This window comes from Manis pentadactyla, chromosome 4 (assembly GCF_030020395.1).
Source record: "Manis pentadactyla isolate mManPen7 chromosome 4, mManPen7.hap1, whole genome shotgun sequence".
NCBI classification, from domain to species: Eukaryota; Metazoa; Chordata; class Mammalia; order Pholidota; family Manidae; genus Manis; species Manis pentadactyla.
In genome coordinates, this window is record NC_080022.1 from 183,064,160 (window position 1) to 183,088,511 (window position 24,352).

At 54.1% G+C, this 24,352-nt stretch overlaps 1 protein-coding gene across 2 annotated transcripts in view; it reads right to left on the reverse strand.

The window, feature by feature from the left end:
* The window catches only part of SDK2 (sidekick cell adhesion molecule 2), a 244,260-nt gene that overhangs the window by 102,846 nt on the left and 117,062 nt on the right, over nucleotides 1-24,352 (reverse strand). For both annotated transcript variants that reach the window (XM_036900084.2, XM_036900083.2), the window contains exon 3: nucleotides 372-478. In XM_036900084.2, the coding sequence (XP_036755979.2) occupies nucleotides 372-478 (107 nt within the window). The remainder of the gene's footprint in view (nucleotides 1-371; nucleotides 479-24,352) is intronic.

A 24,352-nucleotide genomic window follows, 5' to 3' on the forward strand; every position in this document is an offset into this window, starting at 1 on the left:
AAGAAGAGTCATAGCTGGAGAGGTTCAGGTTGGCCATTATGAAGCCCCCCCGACCAAATGTGTGAGGCTGATCCTAGGTGAGGCTCTTGAAGCAGGTGGAGGGGCCCCCTTTGAATAAAGAAGCAGCTGGCTCATTAACGAGTGCTGAGCTCAGATGCGTGGTGTGTCACGTATCAGAGGCGTCACCTACTCCTACCAAGTGCGAAGTGAGGGCGCTCGCCCGGATCAGCGGGAGGGGCAACCGTTAGTACCCAATGAGCATGGAAGGCTGTGGCTGGGATTTGGCTCTGCCAGGGCTCGGCTCGGGGGTGAGGACCCTGCAGATCCCCTCCTGCTTCTCACCCACCCACCAGAGTACCCACTGTACTCACAGGCCACCTGGACCTCCGTCTGCCGCTGCAGCAGAGCCCCCATCCGGTTACGCACGATGCAGCGGTAGAAGCCAGCATGGGTGCGGTCCAGGCTGGTGATCATGTACCTGGGGGGCAGACAAGACAGCCAGTGAGCAAGTCAGCAGCTACAGGATGCACAGGTCAGACCAGGGTCAGAGGGCGGAAGTCGCCAGATCAGATCACCAGGGAGCTCTTCACTCTTTGGCCATGTCTTGGAGTCACCGAAGGGTCCTTATCAATAGGAAGGCAACTAGGCTTTTGCTCAGGGGCCCAGGAATTAGCTTGCACTTTCCCAAGGACAGGAGGTGCCGTGTCTGAGCCCTTGGCCCTGACCAGGTCTTCCAGGACTATTGAAGGTTTTTGTCCTCCCCTGCCTGTGACTTGCATGACTGAGAAAGGTGAGGGCATTTTATTTTGGCCAGGCCCAGGACCGTGCCGTAAGTATTCATTGAACTGGAGAGGTGAGAGAGACAGGGAAATCGACTTGTTTCCCCAAATGCTTGGCTTCATTCCGTCCTTAAAGTTATGGGTGGTTCCACTGCATCTTTGTGGAGGGAAAGTCAGAGCCTTCTGAGCAGAACACGTGGGCTTTCTGTACATGTGCGCCCTGCAGCCAGGATGCACGAGGCCCAGGGGCCCCTCAGCAGCCAGCTCCGGGAGTGTGTGACTGGCCCAGAGAGCAGCAGCCTGGTGCTGGGGGGAAGGCAGCTAGAGACCCACTGTGTGTGGTGCCCTCTCGAGGCTGAGAGGCAGGGAGGAGCCCAGGTTGATGGCGTGATATTGGCGGGCGGGGCTCTCCAATATGGAGGGGCTAGTTCCCAGCACCCCCGCTAGGATCACCTTTCCTATCCCTGGGCAATGAACAGCCTAGCAGGGACCTCAGAGCTTTGGGGGGCTGTGCCTGGGCACTCTCCCCCGTCTCTGGGTGCCCTAGGGTTCGCCCAGCTGACATGGTGGGCAAGCTCACCACTGCCTGCCCCTAGGCTACGCCAGCCCTGAGACAGAGCGACCTTATTCCCACGGGTGACCAGGTTTTCTTTGGCATGAGTTCCAGCCGTGGCCTGTCCCCGCCAGTATCACCACCACCACCATCACCACCGCACAGCGATTTAACAGCCACCACTTTCTGAGCAACATCCATGCCGCAGATGTTGTGTTAAGTTCCTCTCGTCCATCCCCTCATACAGCAGTTCCCAGACTACTAGATACCATGGACCACGGGGCTCGACATAAGACTGTCAACCTTTTACTTTGCCGAGTAAGATCATTAAAGCCGACCAACCAAAAAGTAAACAGGTAAATAATCAAGCAACAACAACAACAACAACTTTAAAAAAGTGCCAGACGGGGGGAGACAAAGAAATAGCAGTGGTCAGGATTTTATTTTAAAGGCATGTTTTTGAAAGCACCAAAAAGAAATATAATCTCAGCATAAAAGCATTTTTAGCAGATTTTAAGCTTGCATTTCATGCAAAGCCCACTACACTAGCTTCTCTTTTGTCACTTTCTGCAGACAGGGTCTACATTCGGGATACTTACGTTGAATCTCCACGCTACTCCTAGGGAGCAGGTGGTTTTACTAGCATGCCCATTTTAGAGGTGAGGAAATTGAGGTTCAGAAATGTGTCATCATCGACCTGTGGTCTCACAGGTAGTAAGAGGCAGAGCCAGGGTCCCCCAGGGACTGACTGCAAGCCCAGTTGCTGACCATCTCAAGCACCAACATCGTATCCCAAAGGGCCCCCCTTCCACTCTGGACTTCACGGCCCCAGCCCCGCAGGTGGGCCTGTGCCGAACGTGCTCTGGCCCTGGCTCTGCAGCATCACGCAGAAGCTTCTGGCTGGCCAAGCCTCTTATCTCTGCCACCCGCTGCAGCTCCTATCTGTCCCCCACCACTGTGCTTAGCACCATGATGGGGAGATAGCAGGCGCTCAAAACTCTGGCAAATTTCCCCACCCTCCTTCCACCTGTCCTCGAGCCCATCACAGGCTCTTGATTGCCTCTGCCCCAGCTCTCCTGCGGGGACGGGAGCCAGCTGTGGGGAAATTGGGTCTCGGAAGCAATGGGGCGCCCCAAGAGGGAAGATGGAAGGAGAGATTGGCCAGAAAAGCTTTCTATCTTTGGAAATGGAACCAGATGTTATTAAAAGGCACCAGGGACTGGAAAATGAACAGAAATGGCCAACAAACTCCCAAAAAGATGCTCAACCTCTGTTACAATGAAAGAAAAGCCCAATCAAGACAGGACATTTGTGTATCAGAGTTCCAAAGACTTCCTTGTAGATCACACGCAGTGTTGGCGAGAGCGAGGGGGAGGGAGGTGGACCCTCAGAGAGGCTGGTGGAAATTTAAATTGGTTTAGTCTTTGGAGCAAAATCTATCAGAAAAAAGAATATGCAAGCCTTCTAACCCAGAGGTTGCACTCCTGGTAGCTGGCCTTTTAGATACACGTGTAGAGATGTGGTAAAAAAATAGGTATAAGATATTCACTGTGGCATTGCTTGTTACGGCAGTCTCCAAGGGGCACACAAAGACGGACAGAGCGTCCAAGCTAGAGAAGGGAGCTGTTTTTTGGAAATAAAAACATGAGGAAGTAAGAAGCTAAACGATGTCACAGCTGAGTGCTAGGTTAGTTTGTTGTTGACTGACGCAGGCTACCAGACCCTCTATTTAGGATTTAATATTTAGGATCGTGCAAGTTGACCCAATAAAAATAATTTGAGTTTGTGGGGAAAAAAGTCAAAGAATAGTGTAAATGGTATGATACCAGGTGGGCAACTTGAAGTAGTATATATGCTTGTATATATTTGCACACACATAATCACACATATACTCTGGCATGTACGTAAAATTTTTCGAGATGGATTCTCTAGAATGTGTTACTTCCCTTTTGGGAGAAGTATTGGGGATGGGGAGGGAGGGCAACTTATACTTTTTGATTTTATGTTTTTCTCTGCCATCAGAATTTTCTTTACCGTATGCATATATTGCCTTTATTTTAAAAATAAAATTTAAAAATGCACTTTGAGCATATAATTTAAGTGTACATTATAAAAAAGACACTGGGGACTCATTGGATTCGGGTTTGTTTGCTGATGTCAGTGATACGTGATAAAATTTAAACTTTAATAAAAGCAGGTTTCTGCAGAAGGCTCTGTGTCTGTTTGCTCCAGCCAGGAACAGCCAGGCTCCCGCTCGGGCCTGAGGAAGGTCAGTCATCTGCCTGCAGGCCTGCCCCACCCCGGGGTCCCAGGCCTCCCCTGGGCTCCCCCGAGGCTGAGGGCAGGCGCCCCTTGGCCTGGCACAGTGGGTGCAGCCCTGTTCTTGCTGTCCCCGCCTCTCTCTCCCTGTCTGGGAGACCTATCTGGTTTGTGGGCAACAGTTATTTAAAATAAGAGTTCCACCCACTGTCTCTCCTACCAGGGAGGCCCACTTCACTCCACCCAAACTGCCGCCCTGCCTCCCAGGAGAGTAGAAGAGGCCATCAGCCAGCATCTTGGTTTGCAAATCCGGTGTGAGCATCCTGGTAAGGCAGCAACAGCTCCCATTAGCCCCTAGGGCTCCTCCTGGGCCCTCAGGACACTCGGCCTACAGCTCTATCCGCCCCACCCAACGGTGGCTACCAGCCTGGCAAGGATGAGCCCAGCCCTGTCCAGGTCTCCTCCGGGGGCAGGGGGATGGATGAAATGCCCTGTGCACCAGATCCGCCCAAGAGGGAGCAAGGCCTTGGAGAAAGCGTCAGGGCTCCGGACTCAGCGGCATTTAGGCTGGACTTTCACTTCTGCTCTTGTTCAGGCATATAGCCTGGGCAAGTTATAGGGCCTTGCCAGCCTCAGTTTTCCCATCTGCACAGTGGGGATGGCTGTCTTTGATGTGAGCATTACAAGAGGCCCTGGATAATAAGCACTTGACACATGGCAGGTATGAGTCACTGGCAGGAGTGGAAGGTATTGGTCGGCTTCTGGACCCCAGTGAACTTCTCCTTGCGAGCCTGATCTCCCAACCTCTTGAGCATCTGTTTGTGCCCTCAGGTGGACAGGCCTGAGCCTGGCTCCTTGGGGACGAGGAGCAGTGATGGTGGGTGAGCGGCTCCTCTTCCCTGTTAACCTGCAAACTCATTCTCCCTCCAATGAGGACGGGTCACAGGGCGTGGCTCCAGTTGCTGGTGAACACCTGCATCCGCCCACCTCTGGTGGGGACCACTTATTCATTGGTTTATAACAGGAAATATATTCACAGGGTTAAAATTTAAAGAATAAAAGACAAAGTACCCGGTAGATGTCTCTCGCATCCCTGTCCCCAGGCTGCCTGGTCATTCCCAGCTCCCAGCAGACACATGGAGGTTGTAACCACAGTTACTAATTTCTGGAGTATCTTTTCAGAATTTCCTTATGCAAATGCACATGCACACCCCTCCCCTCTCCCTGCCCCCTTTAACAGCCTCCTGTTTGGCTCTTCTGCTCCTTTCTTTGTGCATGTGACAAGTTATCTTGGATCTTTCCTTAACTGCACTTAGAGCTTCCTCAGGCTTTCTGACAGCTGCAGAGTAAGGAGGGAGGAGGGAGTTTTGCTTTCTTCCAGTGAGATGGCCAGAGAAAGCAGGCAGTGAAGGGGGCCTGGGGGGCCTGGCTTGGGGCTGGGTGGAAAGCTGGAAGACAGGCCAGAATCTGCCCCACCACAGAGTGTCTTATTTGGTGCAGCAGGACCCCGCCGGCTCAGTCTAGTCTTCTGAAAAGGAGAGATGGGTGTGGGGTGGAGGGCGCACAGCAGTGCAGGAAGAGCGAGCGCAGATACATGGAATTTGAGAGACAAGAGACAGGCAAGGGAGAAAATAACTGCCTAACGAATGGGGCATCTTCTCCAGCACCCAAGGAAACACAGAGTGCCCCTTCTGGTTCGAGTCCTTGAGTGTCACAATTGATATTTAAAATGATTCTTACTCACATTAAATAAGATATTTCAATTTCACGAAGCTGTCAGGGGCTGATGCGGACACCAGAAATAATAGGCACGCTCTCCTTGTGTTGTCCTCATTAATAAATCAGACGCCTGGAGATGTACATGGTGATGCTCCCAGGGAGAAAGGGTGAATGTGTGCACATACACGTATACACACATATGTACACATGTGCATACATGCGCACTGTTTTCCACCCACATGCAGTCTTACATCCACATGCATGCACATTCATGCACACACATATGTGTGTGTACGCACACACACCCTCATGCCACTTATCCACACTCACACCATCAGACAAATGCACCGATGAACATACCCGCTTGTGTATGCATGTGCCCACTTGTATACATGCACACACAGGGTGCACACATGCACATGTGCACACTCACTCAACCCACACACTCTCACGCATACACGTGCCCACACGAACACACTTACGTATTTGTCTACATGTGTGCACACCCACATGCATGCACACTCATGCATCCAGGCAACTCTTCCAGGGTGAACACACATTCACAGCTGCTAGCTTCCGAGGCCACCAGGGCACACCCCAGTCCACCCAGCTCAGCGGGGGTCATTCCCCCTTTCCTGCTGCAGCTGCAGGCACCTGGGCCTCCTCATTTAGATGCACTCAGGAGAGACAGGCGTCTAGCCATACATTCTCTCCACCCAAACCACATTTTCTAGGTTCTAGGTGGCCCTCAGAGACACAGGTTGCTAATCACTCCCACAGGCTTTTGGGCCATGGGAGAGGCAGCGAGCCCAGGCATGTGCATGCCCTTGTGTGCACGCCCTTGTGCGTGCATGTCCTGCACTCCCCCTGCAGTAGGGAGATAGTCAGGGCTCCAAGAACAGCCATGGCTACTGGGGGGTTCAGCAGGCTAGCGGGGGGCTCTATACTGAAGGTGTGCTTTTACAGAGATTCTTCAGGAAGGATGGCAGTAGTACATTCAGATGACTTAAAGGGCGAAAGTACACATACCAGGTAATAAATAATAATGATAATGTACCACTCTGATTAACATAATCATCAGTGGTATAGGAAACGCCACTCTTCAGTTAAGCCTGACAATGCCGTAGGAGACACATGCTCACAGAAACTTCAGTTTACAGATGAGAAAACTGGGGCCCAAAGTGACAAAGGAATGTGTCCCACGGCTCACCAGTACCCAGGATGCCAGGACAGTCTGACACAGTGGAGACAAACTGCGACTGGATTCCGCCCCGTAGTACGGGGTCCCTCATTTCTGGAGTTTGTCTTGAAGGACAGTTTGACTGTCTCTGCTCTGGCCCTTACTCACAGTGAGTCTGTGGACAGGGGAGGCAACAGGGGCATTTGGGTCCAGGCATGTGGTCTGGGGCACAGACAGGGAAGGCTGTTCCAAAGTACTGGCCCATCTAGCGACACGGGAGTCCCGGGGGCGGGAGCTGCTGCTCAGGAAGACCCTTTAGTGGGCTTTTTGGTTGTGGAAGGGGAAGAGCACAAGTGGGGTCAGGGATGGACATGCTGTTCTGTGATGTGGCCCCTGGAATGCTGTTTTCCCTCTGGCAGCAGCCCTGAGAGTCCTGAGTGCATGGGTGGGCAGTGTGGAGAGAAACAGAAAGACAGAGACACACACAGGGCAGAGAGGCAGAGAGGGAGGTGCACACGCAGAGGGCAAGCTCGAGGACGCCGGCCTTGGCGGGTTGATGTCAGGGCACAGCCGTGCTGACGCATGGCAATCCAGGCCCAGAACTTTCCGCTGTTGTAAGCGGTTTCTGTCTGGTGCTGTAATAACCCTCCCACACTGTCAGTAAGTCTGTTAGGCACTCAATGGGCTGCTAATGGTGCTTTGGGGAGGAAGGGGGATGCCTGCTCCTGCCAGGGGTCGGGGTCACCCTGTGAAGGGAGGCAGCAGCCGCAGAGGCAGGTTGAGGGGGGACTGAGGATGACTCCAGGGCTAGAGTGGGAGCAGGAGAGGAGGCAGCAAGGCCTAGGAGAGGTGAGCTGCGTCCTCCGGCGTCCCTGAAAGGTGGGAGTCACAGACTCACCCCCTTGCAGAGTATGGGTCTTTGGTTAGTAGAGGACTCGTTGGCCCTTGGAGGTGGGGTATTAGGGCACAGGGGGTGCCCTCCCAGCCTGGGGGTCTGCAGTGAGCAGAGGGGAGGAGCCATGATACGGGGGAGAAGGCGACAATGGTCACAGATGTGAGGTCCATGCACCTGTCTCTTCAGGCCTCAGCTCACGCCCTGCAGACACACGGGCGCTGGAGTGCAGGGTCCACCCCACGGAGCAGGTGAGGGCAGGCCACGGGGAGCAGCGGGACTTGCTCTCACCCAAAGGGGCTGCAGCACCTGCGTGCCAGGAGCCCGCTGGGCGTGGGGGCTGTGAGGACCCCACCTCCAGGAAGCGGGAAGCACCCTGTCGGCCTCTGCCTGCAGCTCTCCCTCACTGCTGGCAGTTTCTGATGAAAACGAGCTGCCCCTCTCCCCTTATCCTGCAGAATCTCTGCTTTCAACCGGGATGTCCCCTACAGGAAGCCTTCCTGAATCCCTGCCCCAAGCTACCCCAGAGTTCTCTCCCATCAGACCTGGTGCATTTGTTCAAGTTAATTTAATGTCCTATGCACTTGGCTGTGTCTCTCTAAAGCCATGTCTTGTACGCTGACCCATGGCCCCTGCGTACCATGCCTAAAACAATACCTGCTCAAGGAACATTCTGGATGAGCAAATGAAATGGCCACTGTGGAAGGCCAAATACTGCCCCCAAAGAGGCCCACGCCCTACCTCCCAAAGCCTGTGAATACGTTACCTTACAGTATTGTGGTTGAATCGGGTCCCCCAAAAGATGTGTGGACATCCTAACCCTCAGCACCTGTGTGATCTTATTTGGAGAGTTTCCGCAGATGTAACCAAGTTAGTCATTAGGGTAAGTCTTACCCCATTAAGAACGGGGTCCTACTATGAAGGATCCAGGCTCTGACACACAGGGAGACGGCCGTGCAACGCTGGAGAGCCAAGCCCCGCCAAGGACGAGGTCCCTTTTCTCCTAGAGCCTCCAGGAGGAAGGCTGTCCCGCCAACACCCTGATTTTAGGACTTCCGACCTCCAGCACTGTAGGAGAATACATTCGTGTTGTTTTAAGCCACAGAGTTTGGGGTTATTTGCTACAGCAGCCACAGGAAACTCATCCAGCCAGGTTTCCTCCTGCCTGGGAGGTGGGACCAAGGCCAGGAGACAATGTGGGAGGGGCAGGGGTGCATGAGGCTGGGTGCCTCCTTTCTCTGCAGACCCTTAGGAAGCAGGACAAGCCGGCTCCATATGCAGGGTGGCCCGAAGGCGGCTGCTCAGACAGAGGCGGCCCGCAAGCTTGAGCCTCCCCTCCCTGCAGCCCCTGAGCCCTGTGTGGCCCTGGGCCTCCCTGCTCCACGATGCCTGGATTGATCCCAGGGCCTGCGGTCAACGAGGGAGGGTGGTATTATTGAGCTGGCATTGTGACAGTCCTGGCTTGAGTTGGCTGGGGCGGATAACTGTCTGCTGGTGACCTTCTGGGCCTACCGACTACTCTCCATGAACAAAGAAGAGGCTTCATTAAGGATTCCCATCAGCAGGGCAGTCCCTGAGGATTCTGAGCGAGAAGACGCGTGGGGGAGGAAGGAGGCCCTCGGCAAGGCAGGGGGATGGGAACGGCTGCGGGGTAGCAGGGTTCCTCCCTCTGAGGACAACAGTAATGCCAGGGGCGGATGCTGAGCAAACACTTGGCCTGCTTTATCGGTTCATTCCCACATTTACTGCCGAGGGAAGGAACTCCTATCCCGCTTTATAGCTGGGGACCTCGGCTCAGAGGGGTTGAGCAAGTTGCCTGAGGTCACCCAGCCAGAGGGCAGCAAAACCAGATGCAATATCAGGACCAGCTGACCCCAGATGTGTCCCCACCCTGACCTCTCCTGGGGCCCTCATTCTGCTCAGAGGGCAATTCTCTCCTCATATCCCAGGAAGAAATGCCTCTGGGGAGCTGCCAGGCCTTGCCTTGACCCAGGAGCCCCCCTCAGAGAGAACTGCCTGCTGCCTAGGGTGAGAGTAACTCAATTGGGGGATCATTTTCAAAGAAATGCTTGCCAACTTTCGACGTAAAATAAGCAGATTTACATTTTTATCGAGGCTGCTCTGATTATGGGGTGGATGGTGAGCTGGAGCTGGTCAAGACCAAAGTGTTGGGGGCCAGCTGGTCTTTGCCATCGGCCAGGGAAGGGATGCTGGGGCCGCCCGTGCGGTGTGGTGCCAAGGGGAGGGGAAGGTGGGAGACGCCTGCTGATGGTGGCCTCAGGAGGCGCCTCAGGGCTGGGGGCAGCCTGCATGGACACAGGGGGCCGTGGACGGAAGGGAGGGTGAGCCAGTGGAGAACGCAGGACTTGGGCCAGGGCAGGAGAAGAAGGGATAGTGGCTGAACAGGGGACTGGGGATTGACTGTCCATTTTACCGACAATGGAGAGACCTGGAAATGTTCACACTTCGGTGGAAAGGAGAGGTTCAAGGGAGAAGTAGAGAGGGGACGTGACAGACTCAGACCTGGAAGGGAGGCGGGTGAGATCCCGTGTGAAGATGGGGCACTCGGCCCAGGCGCCTTGTAGGGGCGCAGTGAACGCAGGGGAGGTGTTAGGCTGGGCCTTCCATGGAGTGCAAGTGGAAAATGAGCAAGCAGACCCAAGGAATGGCTGGAAGGCTGCTGTGGGGGGTACCTTGAGCTCATACCTGTGTCGTCTACACGGGTGGGTAGTTTTCTCCACTAGGCCCTGGGTCTTCCTAAAGGAGCAGGGTGAGTTGAAAGGGGGTGACCAAAGCCTGGGGTTCTTCCCAGAAGCTGTGACAGATGGGCCACAATCCAAGGGAGCTAAAGATACTGGCAGGATTGAGCCAAGATGGTGATGACCAGCCTGGCTGGGCAGGGAGGCAAGTCCAGCCAGCGGGGCACAGATGGATGGTGAGGGCTGGGGGGCGCGTCAAGAGGCTGTAGGTTTCTCCAGCTTTCCCACTCAGAGGGTGGTGTGGGGGCCAGCAGCACGGGCGCCATGCGGAGCCAGGTCAGAAATGCAGAGTCACGGGCCCCATCGAGACGGCCAGAGGGGGGATCTGCAAGGGGAGATGTGCCACAGCACACCACCGTCTGAGATGCGGGTCTCCAACGAGGCAGGTCCAGGACAGGGACTGTGGGAGATGAGAGGGAGGCTGGGGCAAGTAGCCGCAGAAGGGAGATCTGATTTTAAGGTTTCAGTGAAGCAATCCCGCGCGATGACAGAGGGCAGGGGGTGGCCTCATTCATCCTCAGTTAGCACATCTGTGAAATGACTCTCATCACAGTCTGATGCGTCTGGCCATAGTCCCAAAGAATGATAGTCTTTTAAGAACTTCACTTTGGCCTTCACTCTAATCCCAGCTGCACCTCGTCCTAAGCATGCGACCTTAGACAAGGGCTGAATCTCGTTAGGCCTGGAGCACTCCGCCTGTATAAGGGGCACAACAGGGGTGGCTGTCGAATGGAAAATACAAACCCACACAGTTCTGTTCTACTGCCTGTTTTGAAAACATGCATCTGTTCCAATGTGACTGATATATTTGGAAACAATCTGAGCATAACCTGAGGTTTGCATTTGCTTGTTAGTGATTCTGCCTCCAAGAAACACCAGGTAAACGCAGAAAACCGCACGCAGCTGAATGGAGCAGCAGTTATGCTCAACACGCACGTTTCCGAGTATCCTCAGCTCACCTCATGTTATGGGCTCACCACCCACATCTGGTCTCACATCTTTCCTTTTCATTTCAGACAACCCTGCTTCCACCACTTAACAATCACTCAGAAGCTAGCTGCAAACCTCCGACGCCCACTCCCACAAGCAAGCATCAGGTCTTTTCCAAGGAAAAGTGAGATATTTTCTGCAGTATTTATGCATTTTTTAACAGGTATGTGCGAAACTATGTAATTGTCTTTATTAGGCTCCTCTCTTTTTTTGTGTTTCTAATGAAGTTTTTGAGTGTTGTTCCCACACCCGTCTCCCCCATTAGCACTGTGGTTTTTATTGTGTGATTTTGCATTGTGGTGATTTTTACAAACATTTCTACCGCATTATAGCAGAAGTGACTGCAAGGTGCTTAGCACGGTGTCTGACATTCGGACAGCACACAAGAACTGTGTCCTCATGGGTTTATTATTACTGTAAATCATTAACCCGATGGGAGTGCCACAGTGTGCCAGTCACTGCGTCAGGCTCTGCGTATCAGCAGTAACGACGACGGTAAGACCGTAGTCTCCATGCTCTTTGGGTACCATCAGCTCTGATGTTTACATGAAAATGTTACCGCTGCCGCCACACTGTGCTTGGAAACGTGCGGCCCCCCAGTTTCATTTCTGGGCCTTTTCAGTTCCCCCCACAACCTGCCAGGATGACAAGCTGCCCAGGAGGCAGCTGGGAAGCAGCTGAACCCCCCGGGCCCTGGGCATCTCCAAGTCCCAGAGAGCAGGAGGGAACAAGGGCTGTGCATCCCTGAGCAGGAACGACTGTCAGGGCCCCTTCAGTGAGCACAAAGGAAGGCGGCTGATTAATGCTAAGGAGGGTGGGACAGGGGGTGCTGGAGGCATTAACTTGCCGGTGAGGGTGTGAACCCTGGCACGCTCTGCCTGGCTGTGCCCTGCCCCCTGGTCTTCACAGGCTCCGGATTTCCCCAGGCCAGATGTTTGTGGGATAATGGATGCTGATAGGCTGGAGGATGCGCCACCCCCGCCCGCCCAGGCAGGTCAGGAGGGGAGCAGGGGAGAGGCTTCCCTGACCTGCAGGGCTGCCCGGCAGCACCAGCCAGGTGGGGGGTGGTGGGATGCCTTCCAGACAGGCCTGGCTCAAGGTCAGGCAGGGCTGATGCTCTTTCTCTCCACCTGAGGTCCCTGCATTTCTCCTGAATCCCAAGGCTCAGGCACCTGGGCAGGGAGAGCATCTGTTCCCTGTGCCCCACAAGCTCTGGATGACATCTCCCTTTGTGAGAGTCTTGGCTGCCCTTCCACCGAGGACAGAAACTTGTGTCCAGCGCTGTGCTGAGGGCTTTGGGGTCAAATGCCATAAGGGGAGGTGGGTACCAGTAGAGGAGGAGGGTTGTTGACTGTGTGTGTTTTACTTGCTGTGTGACCTTGGGCAAGTTGCCTAATCTCTCTGTGCCTCCATTTCCTTACCTATAAAATAGAGGTAATAATAAAAAATAAATAAACCAGGCACTGTTTATTTTTAAATGTGCACTTTACATTGTGATAATGCATTTATTCCTCATCAACTAGTCTGTGAGGTCACATTTAATTTTAATAAATTTGGCTGATAACCGAGGCACAGAGAGGTTAAGCAACTTGCCCAAATCACACAGCCAGTAGATGGCAGAGCCCCGGAGGCTGCCTCTAGGTTTTGTGTTCTTAACCACCATGCTCTAGTGCCCACCCAGTAAGGATGTAATATGCTAGTACCTGTGACGTGCTTACAACAGAGCCTGGCACGAGGCACACGGTAAGCGCTCACTACGAGGTAGCTGCCACTGGGGTTATTGATGTTATTACTGTTCACTTAGTCCTCTGTCCTGGGAGAAGGCACTGCCCTCGGGCCCCTCTTCCAGCCCATAATACTGGGCCCGACACCACTCATCTAGGACAAGTCTTGCCCAGCAAGCCAGGCTGGGTTGCAGAGCTGAGCCCGGGCTGCCACAACACCTCGTGTAGAGAGCTGTGATTAGCTGCCCTGAGCCCCAGGGCGCAGAGCTGACTCCCCTCCCCACCCTTCCCAACATCTGCTCAGACCCTCGGCATCTGGCCCCACGGACAAGCGCCCGGCCCTGACCTTCCGGCCTTCATTCAGCAAGAGCCACCTCTACGTCTGCCCATTCTCTTTGGGTTTTCCAAGGTCACCCTTCGAGGTAACTTCAGAGGTACTTGGTGGGGGAACCAGACCCAAACTGCATTAACAAGGCCCTGGGGACCCGCACGTGGGCTGCCATCTGGAAAAGGCGATCTGCTCCCTGCTGACACTGAACTGGGGACATCCCAGCACCTCCCAGTCACCAGGGGCGGAGACTCCTCTTGGGGCAAAAAAACACAGGGCCGAGCCCACCTTGAGCCTCTTACATGGAGAAATCCCCTGTAAATGGGCCTGAAAAGGGCATGGCAGGCGTATGAGGGGGTGCAGCACCACGGCAGCCCCCAACTCCCAGGCATCTGTCTAGACTATTTGCCTGCCTGAGTGCATAACTGAGTCAAGATCTAATTACTTTGTGTGTCCTGGCTGGGAGCCAAGCGGGGGGGCCCCTGTGGGAGGGTGTGGGGGGAGGGGAGGAGGGAGGGGGGTTCTCAGGGCAAGGGGGTCTCCAGTCCAGCTGCGTGGGGAGGAGCAATGGACATCTCATTTCCATACATCGGAATAACCCAGATAACAAACATATGTGCCTCTGATGGAGACCACCTCCCCCGCCTCCCTAAGGACCCAGCCACGCATGCCCGCCCTGTGCCCATCTCGGCACAATGGTTACCAGGGATTCAGACCAACTTCCAATCTGTCAACTTCAGGTGATGAATGAACAAACCCCTCCTAATTCGCATATTAAGTTCCTTGTGTTTGGAAATAAATAGCCTCAGTTCATCAGAGAAGAACTTTCCTTGGGAGCCTTTCATTAAAGCACAGCGGATGCTTCATCTGCCTGTTCTGTTCTGCACTCTGGGGAGTCTGGGTGCGCGGCCACCCGTCCGAGGCTGCCGGGATTGGCTGCGGGAAATCCACCAGTCGCTGGAGACTGGGAGAAGGTAAGCGGGGAGCAGGGAGGGTGTGGCTTGTGTGTGCACACCTGTGCGCTCTAGATGGTTCTGTGCACTGGGGCCGGCGGCCAGCGCGTGTCCCTGGCCCCAACGCTAATTTGCAGTGTGACCTTCGGTGTATCAGTTCACCCCTGGGTCTCAGTTCCCGCGTCTGTAAATGGATTGGTCAGGCTGCCCTGTGGGCGTCAATCACAGACTGTGCCCACGTGGTGGGGGTCGCGCTGGCTACGGAGCTGTCCTACTGTGTGAGCAGAAGTGAGGCCACATGGGGGCATTTGAGAGAGCAGCTCCTCTCTGCCTGTCCCAGCTTTGGGGGAAACCCAGGGCTTCAGGGAATGTCCTCCCTGCCCTGTCCCCAGGGGTTCTTGAGGCCATCATGCCTCAGAGTGATGCGCTGAGCCCCAGAGACACAGAGAGAGCTCAGCGGGCACCCAAGGGAGAGAGGCAGGGCCGGACACAGCGATCTGGGCGCCAGCCTCCCTCTTGCAGGGCCTGGCAGTGCCTGCCACCGCTGCACACTGTGTCCCTCCCACATCCTGAGACCTCAGCCTGACGAGGGAAATGTCACCGAATCAAACTGGATCTTGGAGTCCTTGCCTTCTACCGTCGTCAGAACACTGCACAGCTGGGTAGCCCAGTGACATGCAACAGCACTGGGGGGAGGCGGCTCAGGGGCTTGGGTGTGAATTCTGATCCTGACACTACAGAAAGCCGTTTTCCTCTCAGAGCCACAGTGCGTCCCAGCATAAGACAGGGAGAGGGCTTGGCCTAGATGCCAGTGGGGCCATTGTATGGCTGTGTGACTCCCAAGGCCCTGGGCGTGTGCCCCCCAGCTCCCAGTGCCCCTTCTCTTCGGTCCAGTGAGGTGACACCCACCACCCATCTCCGGCTTCCTCGGGAGCAGGGGGCTCACTTCCTCCCCGAGCCGGGACCCATGAACGAGTGTGAGGAAACACGTTGCTATGGAAACCGAGACAGCCACTATTTCAGACACTCTGCTTTCCCTTTCCTTCTTTCTCCTTACATTTTGAACTTATTTATCTAAATTGGCATAATTACTGCGTCGCCAACCCGAGGCACAGGAAGCCAGCGGTGTCCCTCTCTGTCCGCCACCTGCCCTGACCCCCCAGGGCTCTCCCTGTTGCCTCTCCCCCACCCATCCACCTCTCTCCTGGCTTCTCCATCACTCACCTGCAAACCCTGAGGCTGGCTGGCCCCCTCCGGCCCCGGAAAAGCCGGTCCTAAAGCAGGGGGTGGCCTCCACCCCAGCGTGGGGGGATGGACCAGGCCGCAGGGCCTCCGGGCCTTGTTAGGAAGCGTCCTCGGGCACCTGTGGAAGCTGGGTGGGAGCCGCTGCAGGTAACAGGCCCCATGTTTTCTTCCAACAGAGGCTTCAGTCTCCCCACCTGCACTTCTGCAGGGCGGCCCAGAAGGGACAGGAGTGCATGACTTGCACTCCTGCGAGCTGGAGCCTTTCGCTCACCGGGTGAACGAGCTGGGCCAGGCCGTGGGGCTCTCTGAGCCTCCGTCTTCTCATGCGTGCGGTGGAGCTGTGCCCTGTGCACCCCACACCGAGGAACCAGGGCGGCATTGCTGAAGGCACCTCTATGCGACAGGATGTGCTGTCTACTTGGACTGTCGCGAGATGACATGGACCAGGCAGAGAGAGCCCAACGGGGGCTGGAGGGTGGCCAGCCAGTTCTCCCTCCCTTGCTCCCAGGCCAGGCCAGCTGGGCCCAGGCCACGCCCGTCCGTGACTCTAGCATGGCAGGGCGTGCCCACGGGGGGCGACTCTGGCTCAGCTGGGGAAGTCCTGGGGAGCACCAGTGCCTCGCTCTAGGTCACTGGTTCTTAAGGGACTGCTGGGACCCCTCGAGGCACAGTAGGCATTGTCAAGACAATTTTGGTTGTCCCAGTTGGGGGACTACTGGCATGTAGTAGATGGCGGCCTGGGATGCTGCTGGACACCCCGCCACCCAGAATGATTCTGCCCCAAATGTTAATAGCGCCCTGGCTGAGACCCCTGCTCCAGCTGTTATTGTCCCCCAGGGCAGCACAGGGGATGTCTGGGGGCCCCTCAAACTCCACTGCTGTTGGAGGCCTGCCCGCTGTGTGCAGTCACAGGGCCCGCTCGGCTCCCTGCAGCCCCCCTCCCTTCCCGGGATCCTCGGGAGCAGGAGGAGGGCCTCTGGGTCAGGGGAAGGACAGCACACTTGGCTGGGGGCCTCCTCCTCCTCCTGGCCCACCTCCCCCATCCCTCCCTGAGGATTACGACATTTCTAAACTCGTTAACTTTTAATTACTACCTTCCCTCTGCCTGAGTGCACTGGCTCCGTGCCACGGACATCTCTATTAAAATTCAATTTATGCCCATCATAACTAATTCCTGCACTTTAGCTTTCTCACCAGCAGCCTTCAATTTTCAGACAAGATGTCCAAACTCAGGCCAAACTGGAGTAAATCTCCAACGAGGCTGGAAGAGGGCAGGGGGTTCCGGCTCCACTGAGGAAGTGCGAGAGGACCTCCCAGGAGTGAGGCCCTGGCTAGAAAGGATGAGGTGGGGAAAGTCTGCCCCCCCAGGTGGACAGGTGCCCGGTGTGTACCTGGTGGCTTCTGGGCCACCCTTTCCGTTTTCAAAGCCATCAACGGCCAGAGACCCTTCCACATACTTGATCTCATACGACACTCACAACCTCCTGGGAAATAGCTCCTAGTGTTACCATTCCCATTTAACAGACTGGGCAACTGAGGCAAGGATTAAGTAATTCGCCCAAGGGCACACAGCGGGTCAGTGTCAGGACTGGGACTCATCCTGGGGGCTGCTGGCGCTGATCCTTGGAAGATCAGGAAGCATAGGTGTGTAAGAACAGGACAGGTGGAAGAGAGGTGGCTTTAAATAACAGAGACAGCTGGTAAATTAGCTGTCCAGCCCCTCGGTGAAGAGGGGCAGTGAGACACAGGGCTGGAAAGGGGCACCTATGGGTCACACAGCTCCGTAAGATGGCCGACAGCCCCCACTGATTGACCCGTCCACTTCTCCAGTCCTGACCTCCTTGTCCCCGTTGGCCCCCTTGCAGCCCCTCCTGCCTCCGCGTCCGTGCACGTCCCCCCTCCCTCGGCCTCCTGCCCAGGCTAGCTCTACTCTTATTCTAGGTCTCAGTGTCCCCAGGGACGCTTTCCTTGACCTGTGCTCTCCCAATAGCACTTATCAAACCTGCAGTCCTGTTACACCTGCAGAAGTACTGGATTCCACCTCTGCTCTGGACCACATGCTCTGTGAGGACAAGGCCCTCCTGTCTCAGTCAGCACTACGTCACCAGTGCCCACTGTCTGCGAGCCACAAGGGCCTCCTCCCATTCGCTGCCCCACCACACCCAATGTCTATTCCCCTCTGGGTTCAGGTTCCATGTCTTCCAGAGGCTGCTCTAAACTTCCCTGGGACACTGTCTTGGCCTTTGTCACCTGCAGTCACTCTTTAGTCCTGGCACTTATGGGTCATGAGTGCACATCTTGCTCCTCGGCTAGAACTAATGTTTCCAAAGGGTGGCGGGAGGGCAGGGCTGGCACTGCCTTTCCTACGTCCTTCTTGCCTAGCTGTGTGCCAGCCAGAAGGTCCTATGCCTGTCTGATGAACGAGCAAACGGCAGCACCTTCTGACGTTCCTTCACCAGGCCGGGAGGGAGAACGCCTGGCTCTTGTCCTGGTTCTACGACTTCGGGCCTTGGGCAGGGAACTGACCCACAGAGCCTCACATTCCCATCAAGAGGCTCTCCTGTAGGAGCTGCTGATGGTTAGGGATTGAGGACAAAAACCTAAGGGAAAGTGGCTGGTCTGGGGCCGAACACGAGGCAGACAATCATTTGGAGTGTTTGTTAGGAAGAGTTAACACATGTGGTGCACTTTGGACAGGTCTGGGCTTGTGGAAAGTTCCATGTGTTAGCCCTGAGGAGTTCTCTTTCTGCCCTGGTTTAGAAGGCTGGCTGGGGCCATGCCCAGAAAGCTGCACCCTGGCAGTGCCACTGCTCTGGGAGAAGACAAGCATGCACGACAGCCTGGAGCAGCAAGAGGGTCTCAGGCTTGAGTCCTGAAAGATCCTGGCTGAAACATGACTCTCCAGGTCTGGCTGTGTGACCCTGGGCAAATTGTTGAACCTCTCTGAGCTGTGATTCCTAGCTATGAGGCAGTGATATAATAGCACCAAACTCCCAGCACTGCTGCTTGTAAGACCCTGCCTCCCTGGCCTCTGCTGCCTGCTCTCACTTCTAAGGGGAGGCCAGAGGATAAGCGAGAGACAAAGCAGCTGGCCCGGAGAGTTTCCCTTCATCCTCTCCTCTGAAGAATTTCAAAGGCGGCAGCTGTGCCCTGTGCATAGCTCTGTGCTTAGCTGGGGCCTCACGCTGTGGGTCCCTGCCTCGGCCAGACAGAGACCATGGCTCTCTTCTCCCCACTGCTGAGCCTGCGCAGGTCCCCACACCACGGCTCCACCTCCAGGGACATCAGCCTAGCCCTGGGGCTGGAGACCCACCCTGGAGCCAGCCGGACACCCAGCCCAGCTCACCTGAGCTTTCCCTCTACACACCTGCCCTTCTGCACACCACCCAGGGGCCGTCTGGGGCCTCCAGGACAGGACCAGACCTCGGCTGGTCTCACACCCTTACGCTTGCCCCTCCCGGGGTTTGAGAGGCCCCTGGCTTCCTGGCCCTTGGGCCAGGAGAATGACAAAGGGACAAAGACGCCAGATCGGGAGGCTGTGTGTCCCTGCAGAAAGCCCAGGAATACACTCAGGTCAGAAGACTGCTTGGATCTGCCGCTTACTCTCTGGGTGACTGACGAATTCTGAAATTTCTCTGAGCTTCAGGTTCCTTGTTTGCAAAGTGAGGGTGAAAACATTCACCTAGAGTTGCTGCGAGATGGTGTATGTGAAGTTCCCGGCACCAAGCGAACCTGGACGAATAGTCCTCCTCTGCGTGTGCCACCTGGTTATGCGTGGGAGTCGTGTGTGTGTGTGTGAGATCTGCCTAGCTGATTTGTTTTTCTTCATTTTACATGTGAGAATAATTATGGGAGAAGGTCTTAACCAGGGCGGGACAAAATAATCTGGTTAATGACTTTGCCAGAACGTGGTCACAAGGAAGGTGGTATTGGTCCACCCTCCCTCCCTTCTCCCCCATCCCTGCTGCCTGACCTGCCATTTCTTGAGCTGGTGGAGCTCTGTCCCCAGCTGTGCAGCCCTGGCTGGTGAAATGGATGCAAACTGAGGCAGAATTGATTCAATCTGGGAGACAGCCTGGAGGGGAGAGTGGGAGGGGGTGTGGGAGAGCCATCTGCTGGAAGAGGCTCCGGTGGCAGCGTAAGATGGCCTGACCTTTACAGGAGTTACCATCCGATGCAGTTAGGAAGTTACACAAACACACCTGTGGGCTTTGCACGGACACAAGCTCACAATCGTTCATCATGCATCTGAGACTGTGAAGGAATCACACACACACTGTAACATCACAGGAGACCTTACACGTCCACTGAGTATTGTGTTCACCCTGCCCCCACCGCCCCCCAGCACACACTGTCAGTTGCTGTGTGAGGCTGTGTGCTCTTCCACTGGTAGGGGTGGCGGAGGAACGATGCCCAAACCTTGGGGAGGCTCTTCCCAGGCAGTATCCCACCCACATGGGATATCTCATTTCTTTAAGAGTCTGATTTTGCTTTGTACACAAGTGTACCCCCAACTGTTAGAGCTATTTTATTTCTCAAACTGGGAATTCAAGGATGGTTTCAAAAAGGATAGACTATGTCACCAACATGGAGCTCTCACAGGACTTGATGAAGAGGAGCTCTAAAAAGGGTCGTGGGTCATAGTCTTGTTGCTGGAATAGGTGTACAGAGCCCCCTGACCACTTGGGAGGAGCGAGACCTCGCACAGAGGTCTGGTGGGTTTCCTACCAGATTTGTCCCATCATTCTATTGAGATGACACCTTGTATAATCCCAGCAGGTACCATTTGTCATGTCTGTTGCACCAGGGACTGGGCTTAACCCATCATCTCATTAATTCTCACCATAACCCCCCACAGTAGGCATTCCTGAGCCCAATTCCAAGGTGGGAAACCAAGTGTGGGGTAGCCAAGCAATTCCGCCCAAGGTCACAGAGCTAGTCAGTGGTAGTGTGATTGTGTCAGGTGGGCTGAACCCCACAATGCCCCTTGGGTGGATGTGGACCCACACATAGCCACAGTCACTGGTACTCAGAAAGTTACACAGGCTTTCCTTTGTGTAGATATCACACACACACACACACACACACACACACACACACACACACACACACATACCCTAGACCTATTCCGTTACAGATCCTATAGAGAATAATGACCCCTGGAGACTGGATGTGAATGCAAACCTCTTCCTTGGAGATGGGGTGGGAGATATAGTTAAATTTATGGCAGCACTTCCGATCTTATTTTCTCTCAACTTGCTGAGTAAATTCAGTCATCTTTCTGCCTGAAAATTGGATTTCACTACCCAACTCAAAGCCTAGGGTTTGCGAGAGACTAGGAAATTCTCAGCAGCAGTCAGAGAACCATAGGGGGAGAATTTGGCCAAACTCCTACATGAGGCAGTTTTCAAGATGCATTTATTTAAAAGGTGAACCTGTGAACTTTTGTTGAGCTAAAAAGTAAGAAAGTGCTAGAACTCCAATGGAGGCTTGTCGCAAGGACCCAGAATCCAGAATGGAGAAGTCCTACTGGCCAAGTTTGGGTTACTACGCGCATCAAGATGAATAATGACACGGATGGATTTAAATGCATGGAATAGGAAATATTATCTATGAGTTAAAAATGTAAATTATTTCAAAGGAGGTGAGAAAGGGAAGATCTTTTTCTTTTTTACAGAAGAATGCAACTAATGTAAAGTCAAAGGAATGACAGAAATGGAAAATCTGCTTATCACAACCAGCATAGTAATACCTGGTTCAGGTAAGACTCACCAATGGATACTAAACCCCTGGGTGGGAGATTCCTGGGGCAAATATTCCCACAGTCTCAGGTTATCATCCAAAGGGAAGAAGACACCTCGTAACCCTGACAGTGCAGATATCTGGTGCACATCACCTTGACCAGCTGATCAAACCTAACATCACCAGTAATGGGACAAATTCACACTGGGTGCCTTCAAGGATGAAGCATCCACAAGGGTGCACCTCTAAGTAATGTTCTTGCCAAAAAGGTTTAATGTGAGTCTAATCATGAGGATAGAACTGGACAAATCCAGCTGGGGGACATTCTGCACAACTGGCTGAACACTCAGAAATGTCCACCTTGTGAAGCACAGGAAAAACCATGAGGAATAGTTCTAGATTTAAGGAGGTTAAAGAGTTACAACAACTAAAATCAATGTGGTCCTTGACTGGATCCTGAATCCAGCAACAATAAAAGTGGCCACCAAGGACCTAAGTGGGACACATGGAGAATCAGAGCATGGACTGTGGATTAGATAACAGCATTGTATCAATGTGAAATTTCCTGGGTGTGGAAACTGCCTTGTGATTCTCTAAGAGAATGTGTCTTATTCTCAGAAAATTCTACTAAGGGGTAGTGACATGATGTCAGCAACTAATTCTTAAATAACTCAGCAAAAACATGCATATATATCTGTGTTTGGAGAAAGCGAGAGTGTGTGCAAAATGATGCAAAATATCAACAATTAGTGGGTGGTAAAAGGCATACATGTTTTTATGGTAATGTACTTATAATTTTTCTAAGATTTGAAAACTTTCAACATTAAAAGTAAAGAAGGAAAGGAATTAAAAAATAGCTGCTATGAGCCAGGCCCTCACTGGGGATAGGGGTGGTAAAGTAGACACAGGTGTCTTTGGGCTGCCAGATACCCTTTTCCCTTCTGTTAACAACTTTCACCATCCTTTCCACCATGTGGCTCTGGTGTGGGGCCTGCCACACACAGACAGTGTCCTGTGGCCTGGAGTAGACACACGGTGCAGACCTGGCCAATCATGGTACTCTGCACTTCCGCACACCACAACTGGTCAGGGAGGATCCATGCTGGACCAACCAGAGTCCTTCCCTGGGATTTTATACATGAAATTTTCAGGGAAGTTCCTTATACTTTGAAATCATGTGGCTATAAGCCTATGATCCTGAACTTATAGTGTCATTCACCATGTGAAAAAGAAGTCTGAATCCAGAGGTGGGCACAGCTGAGCAGTCCAGACCGGAAAGGGCCTGGCAGTATCAAGTTCTTGGTTCTGAGTTCTGAGATCCCTGGAACCTGCAGTGTCTCATGTAAATAATCAGAAGGCAAGGTGCAATGGATGTATTCTGGACAATGACGAAGGGCAGAGAGAGGCAAAATGAATGTATGTGGGAGAGAGAGGTGACCGAGAAAACACACCTGTTCTATCAGGAAAGGCTTTCTGCAAGAGCTGTTGCCCTGCAGGAAAGAGAAGATTCCGAAAGGGGCCATATTCCAGGGGAGGGGACAGGACAGTTTGGGAAAAGGGGACAAAGAGGGCACTTGCAGGGAGTTGTGCTAGGACTCAGGACGTGAGGGTCCTGTTTGGTGGCAGCATGTCACCTCCGCTGGGAATAACTGGAGGCGAGGCACATGCTATCAGGAGCAGATCACGAAGAGTTCTGGAGGCCATGATAAGGAGGGCAGACTTTCCCTCGTGGGTGCAGCGCATTGTGCGTTCCAGGAAAATCCTGACTGACTTGCACCGGGCCACAGCGTAGCCCCACCACAACGGCCAATGTTCTTGGAGGCGAGGAGCCGGGACGATCCCCAGTGGAAGCTCACTTTTGTCCCTTCAAATAACTTCCACACAACTGAGCTCTGAAAGGGAGTATTTGCATTCTCCCTACTGCTTTGTTTTCTAGAACTTGCACAGTTAGCAGAAAGATTGCTTAGGATATACATTAAGGAAGTGATAGCAGCAATCCTTTAATGAGAAGCAGTGTGGTGGATGGTAAAGAATTCCAGCCCTGGAGTCAGATCATTTATTTTTGAGGCCCAGGGTGAATTGTCTGCTCTCTCTAGTTTGAGATTAAATGCCTCAGTTTGCTCCTCTGTATAATGGGGAAAATAATTGAACCTACTCGTAGGATTGCTGGCAGGATTAAATAAATAATCACAGAGAGCACAGAGTATGTCTGCCATATAAGGCACTGCCTTTCATTGCCAATTATTGTTACCATCATCAGTAGCTGGACCCTGACCACTACCTGGATGCCTTGAGGGACCGAGAGCTGTTCTCAGAGGATCAGATAAATAACCAACTCTCCTCCTGGGTCCTGCCTCTGGCTCCCTGCCGGTTGGAGTCAAGGGAAGCCTGGGAGGCCCTGGCACCACTTCCAACCATGATCCGCCATTCGCATGCTGCCGGTGTTCCGACTCAAGCACCTCCACCATCCCAGAGGATGCAAGAGACTGGCCAGACTGGCAAGGGGTGCCCAACAGCATTGGGAGCGGCTCTGGGCTCCCCGAGGAGAACCGTCACAGGGGTTTCCCAGGAAGGCGCCCCTAGTCTCCTCCTGGGCCCCCTGGAGACCTGAGGCCCAGAGTGGCCGGCACTGGAGGGCCTCCTGCATCCTGGCCGGGGTCCCTCACTGCCCACAGAGGGCAAGGTGGTCCTCCTGCCCTGGCCCCTCCTGCTCCTTCCTTGCCAAAGGAGGAGGCCACCCATGAGCCAACCCAGTCCAGAGCCAGGGCAAAGGGACCAGGCGGTAGGGGTCAGTGTAACCTCTGGCCTCCCGGCTTCGGCTTCCCGGCTCTCCTGAAGGCACAGGTCCTTAAGCAACTCAAACCCCTCCTCTCATCTGCATTCCTGTCCCCGGCGGCAGATTTGTATGGACATCCCCAGGGCAAGACAATCTTGTTTCCCCAGCAAAACCGATTGTGTACAGCAGGGCCAGGGATTAATCACCAACCACAGGGTTGGGAGCCAATAAAAAAGGCCGAGATGGGAGACTAGAAGCAGGAGGGAAAGGTGAGACCAGGCTGGGCTGGGGGAGTGGTTCCTTCCGCTCACACCTGCAGCAGCAAGGCTGCCCTCCTGAGGCCCTCTCTCGGCCTCCTCTCCTTACTCCCAGCTGGGCGGTATGTCCTGGGAGGGAAGGGCCAGTCCGAGCTCAGCGCATGGACACAGACAGACAGTGGAGATAAACCCAAAG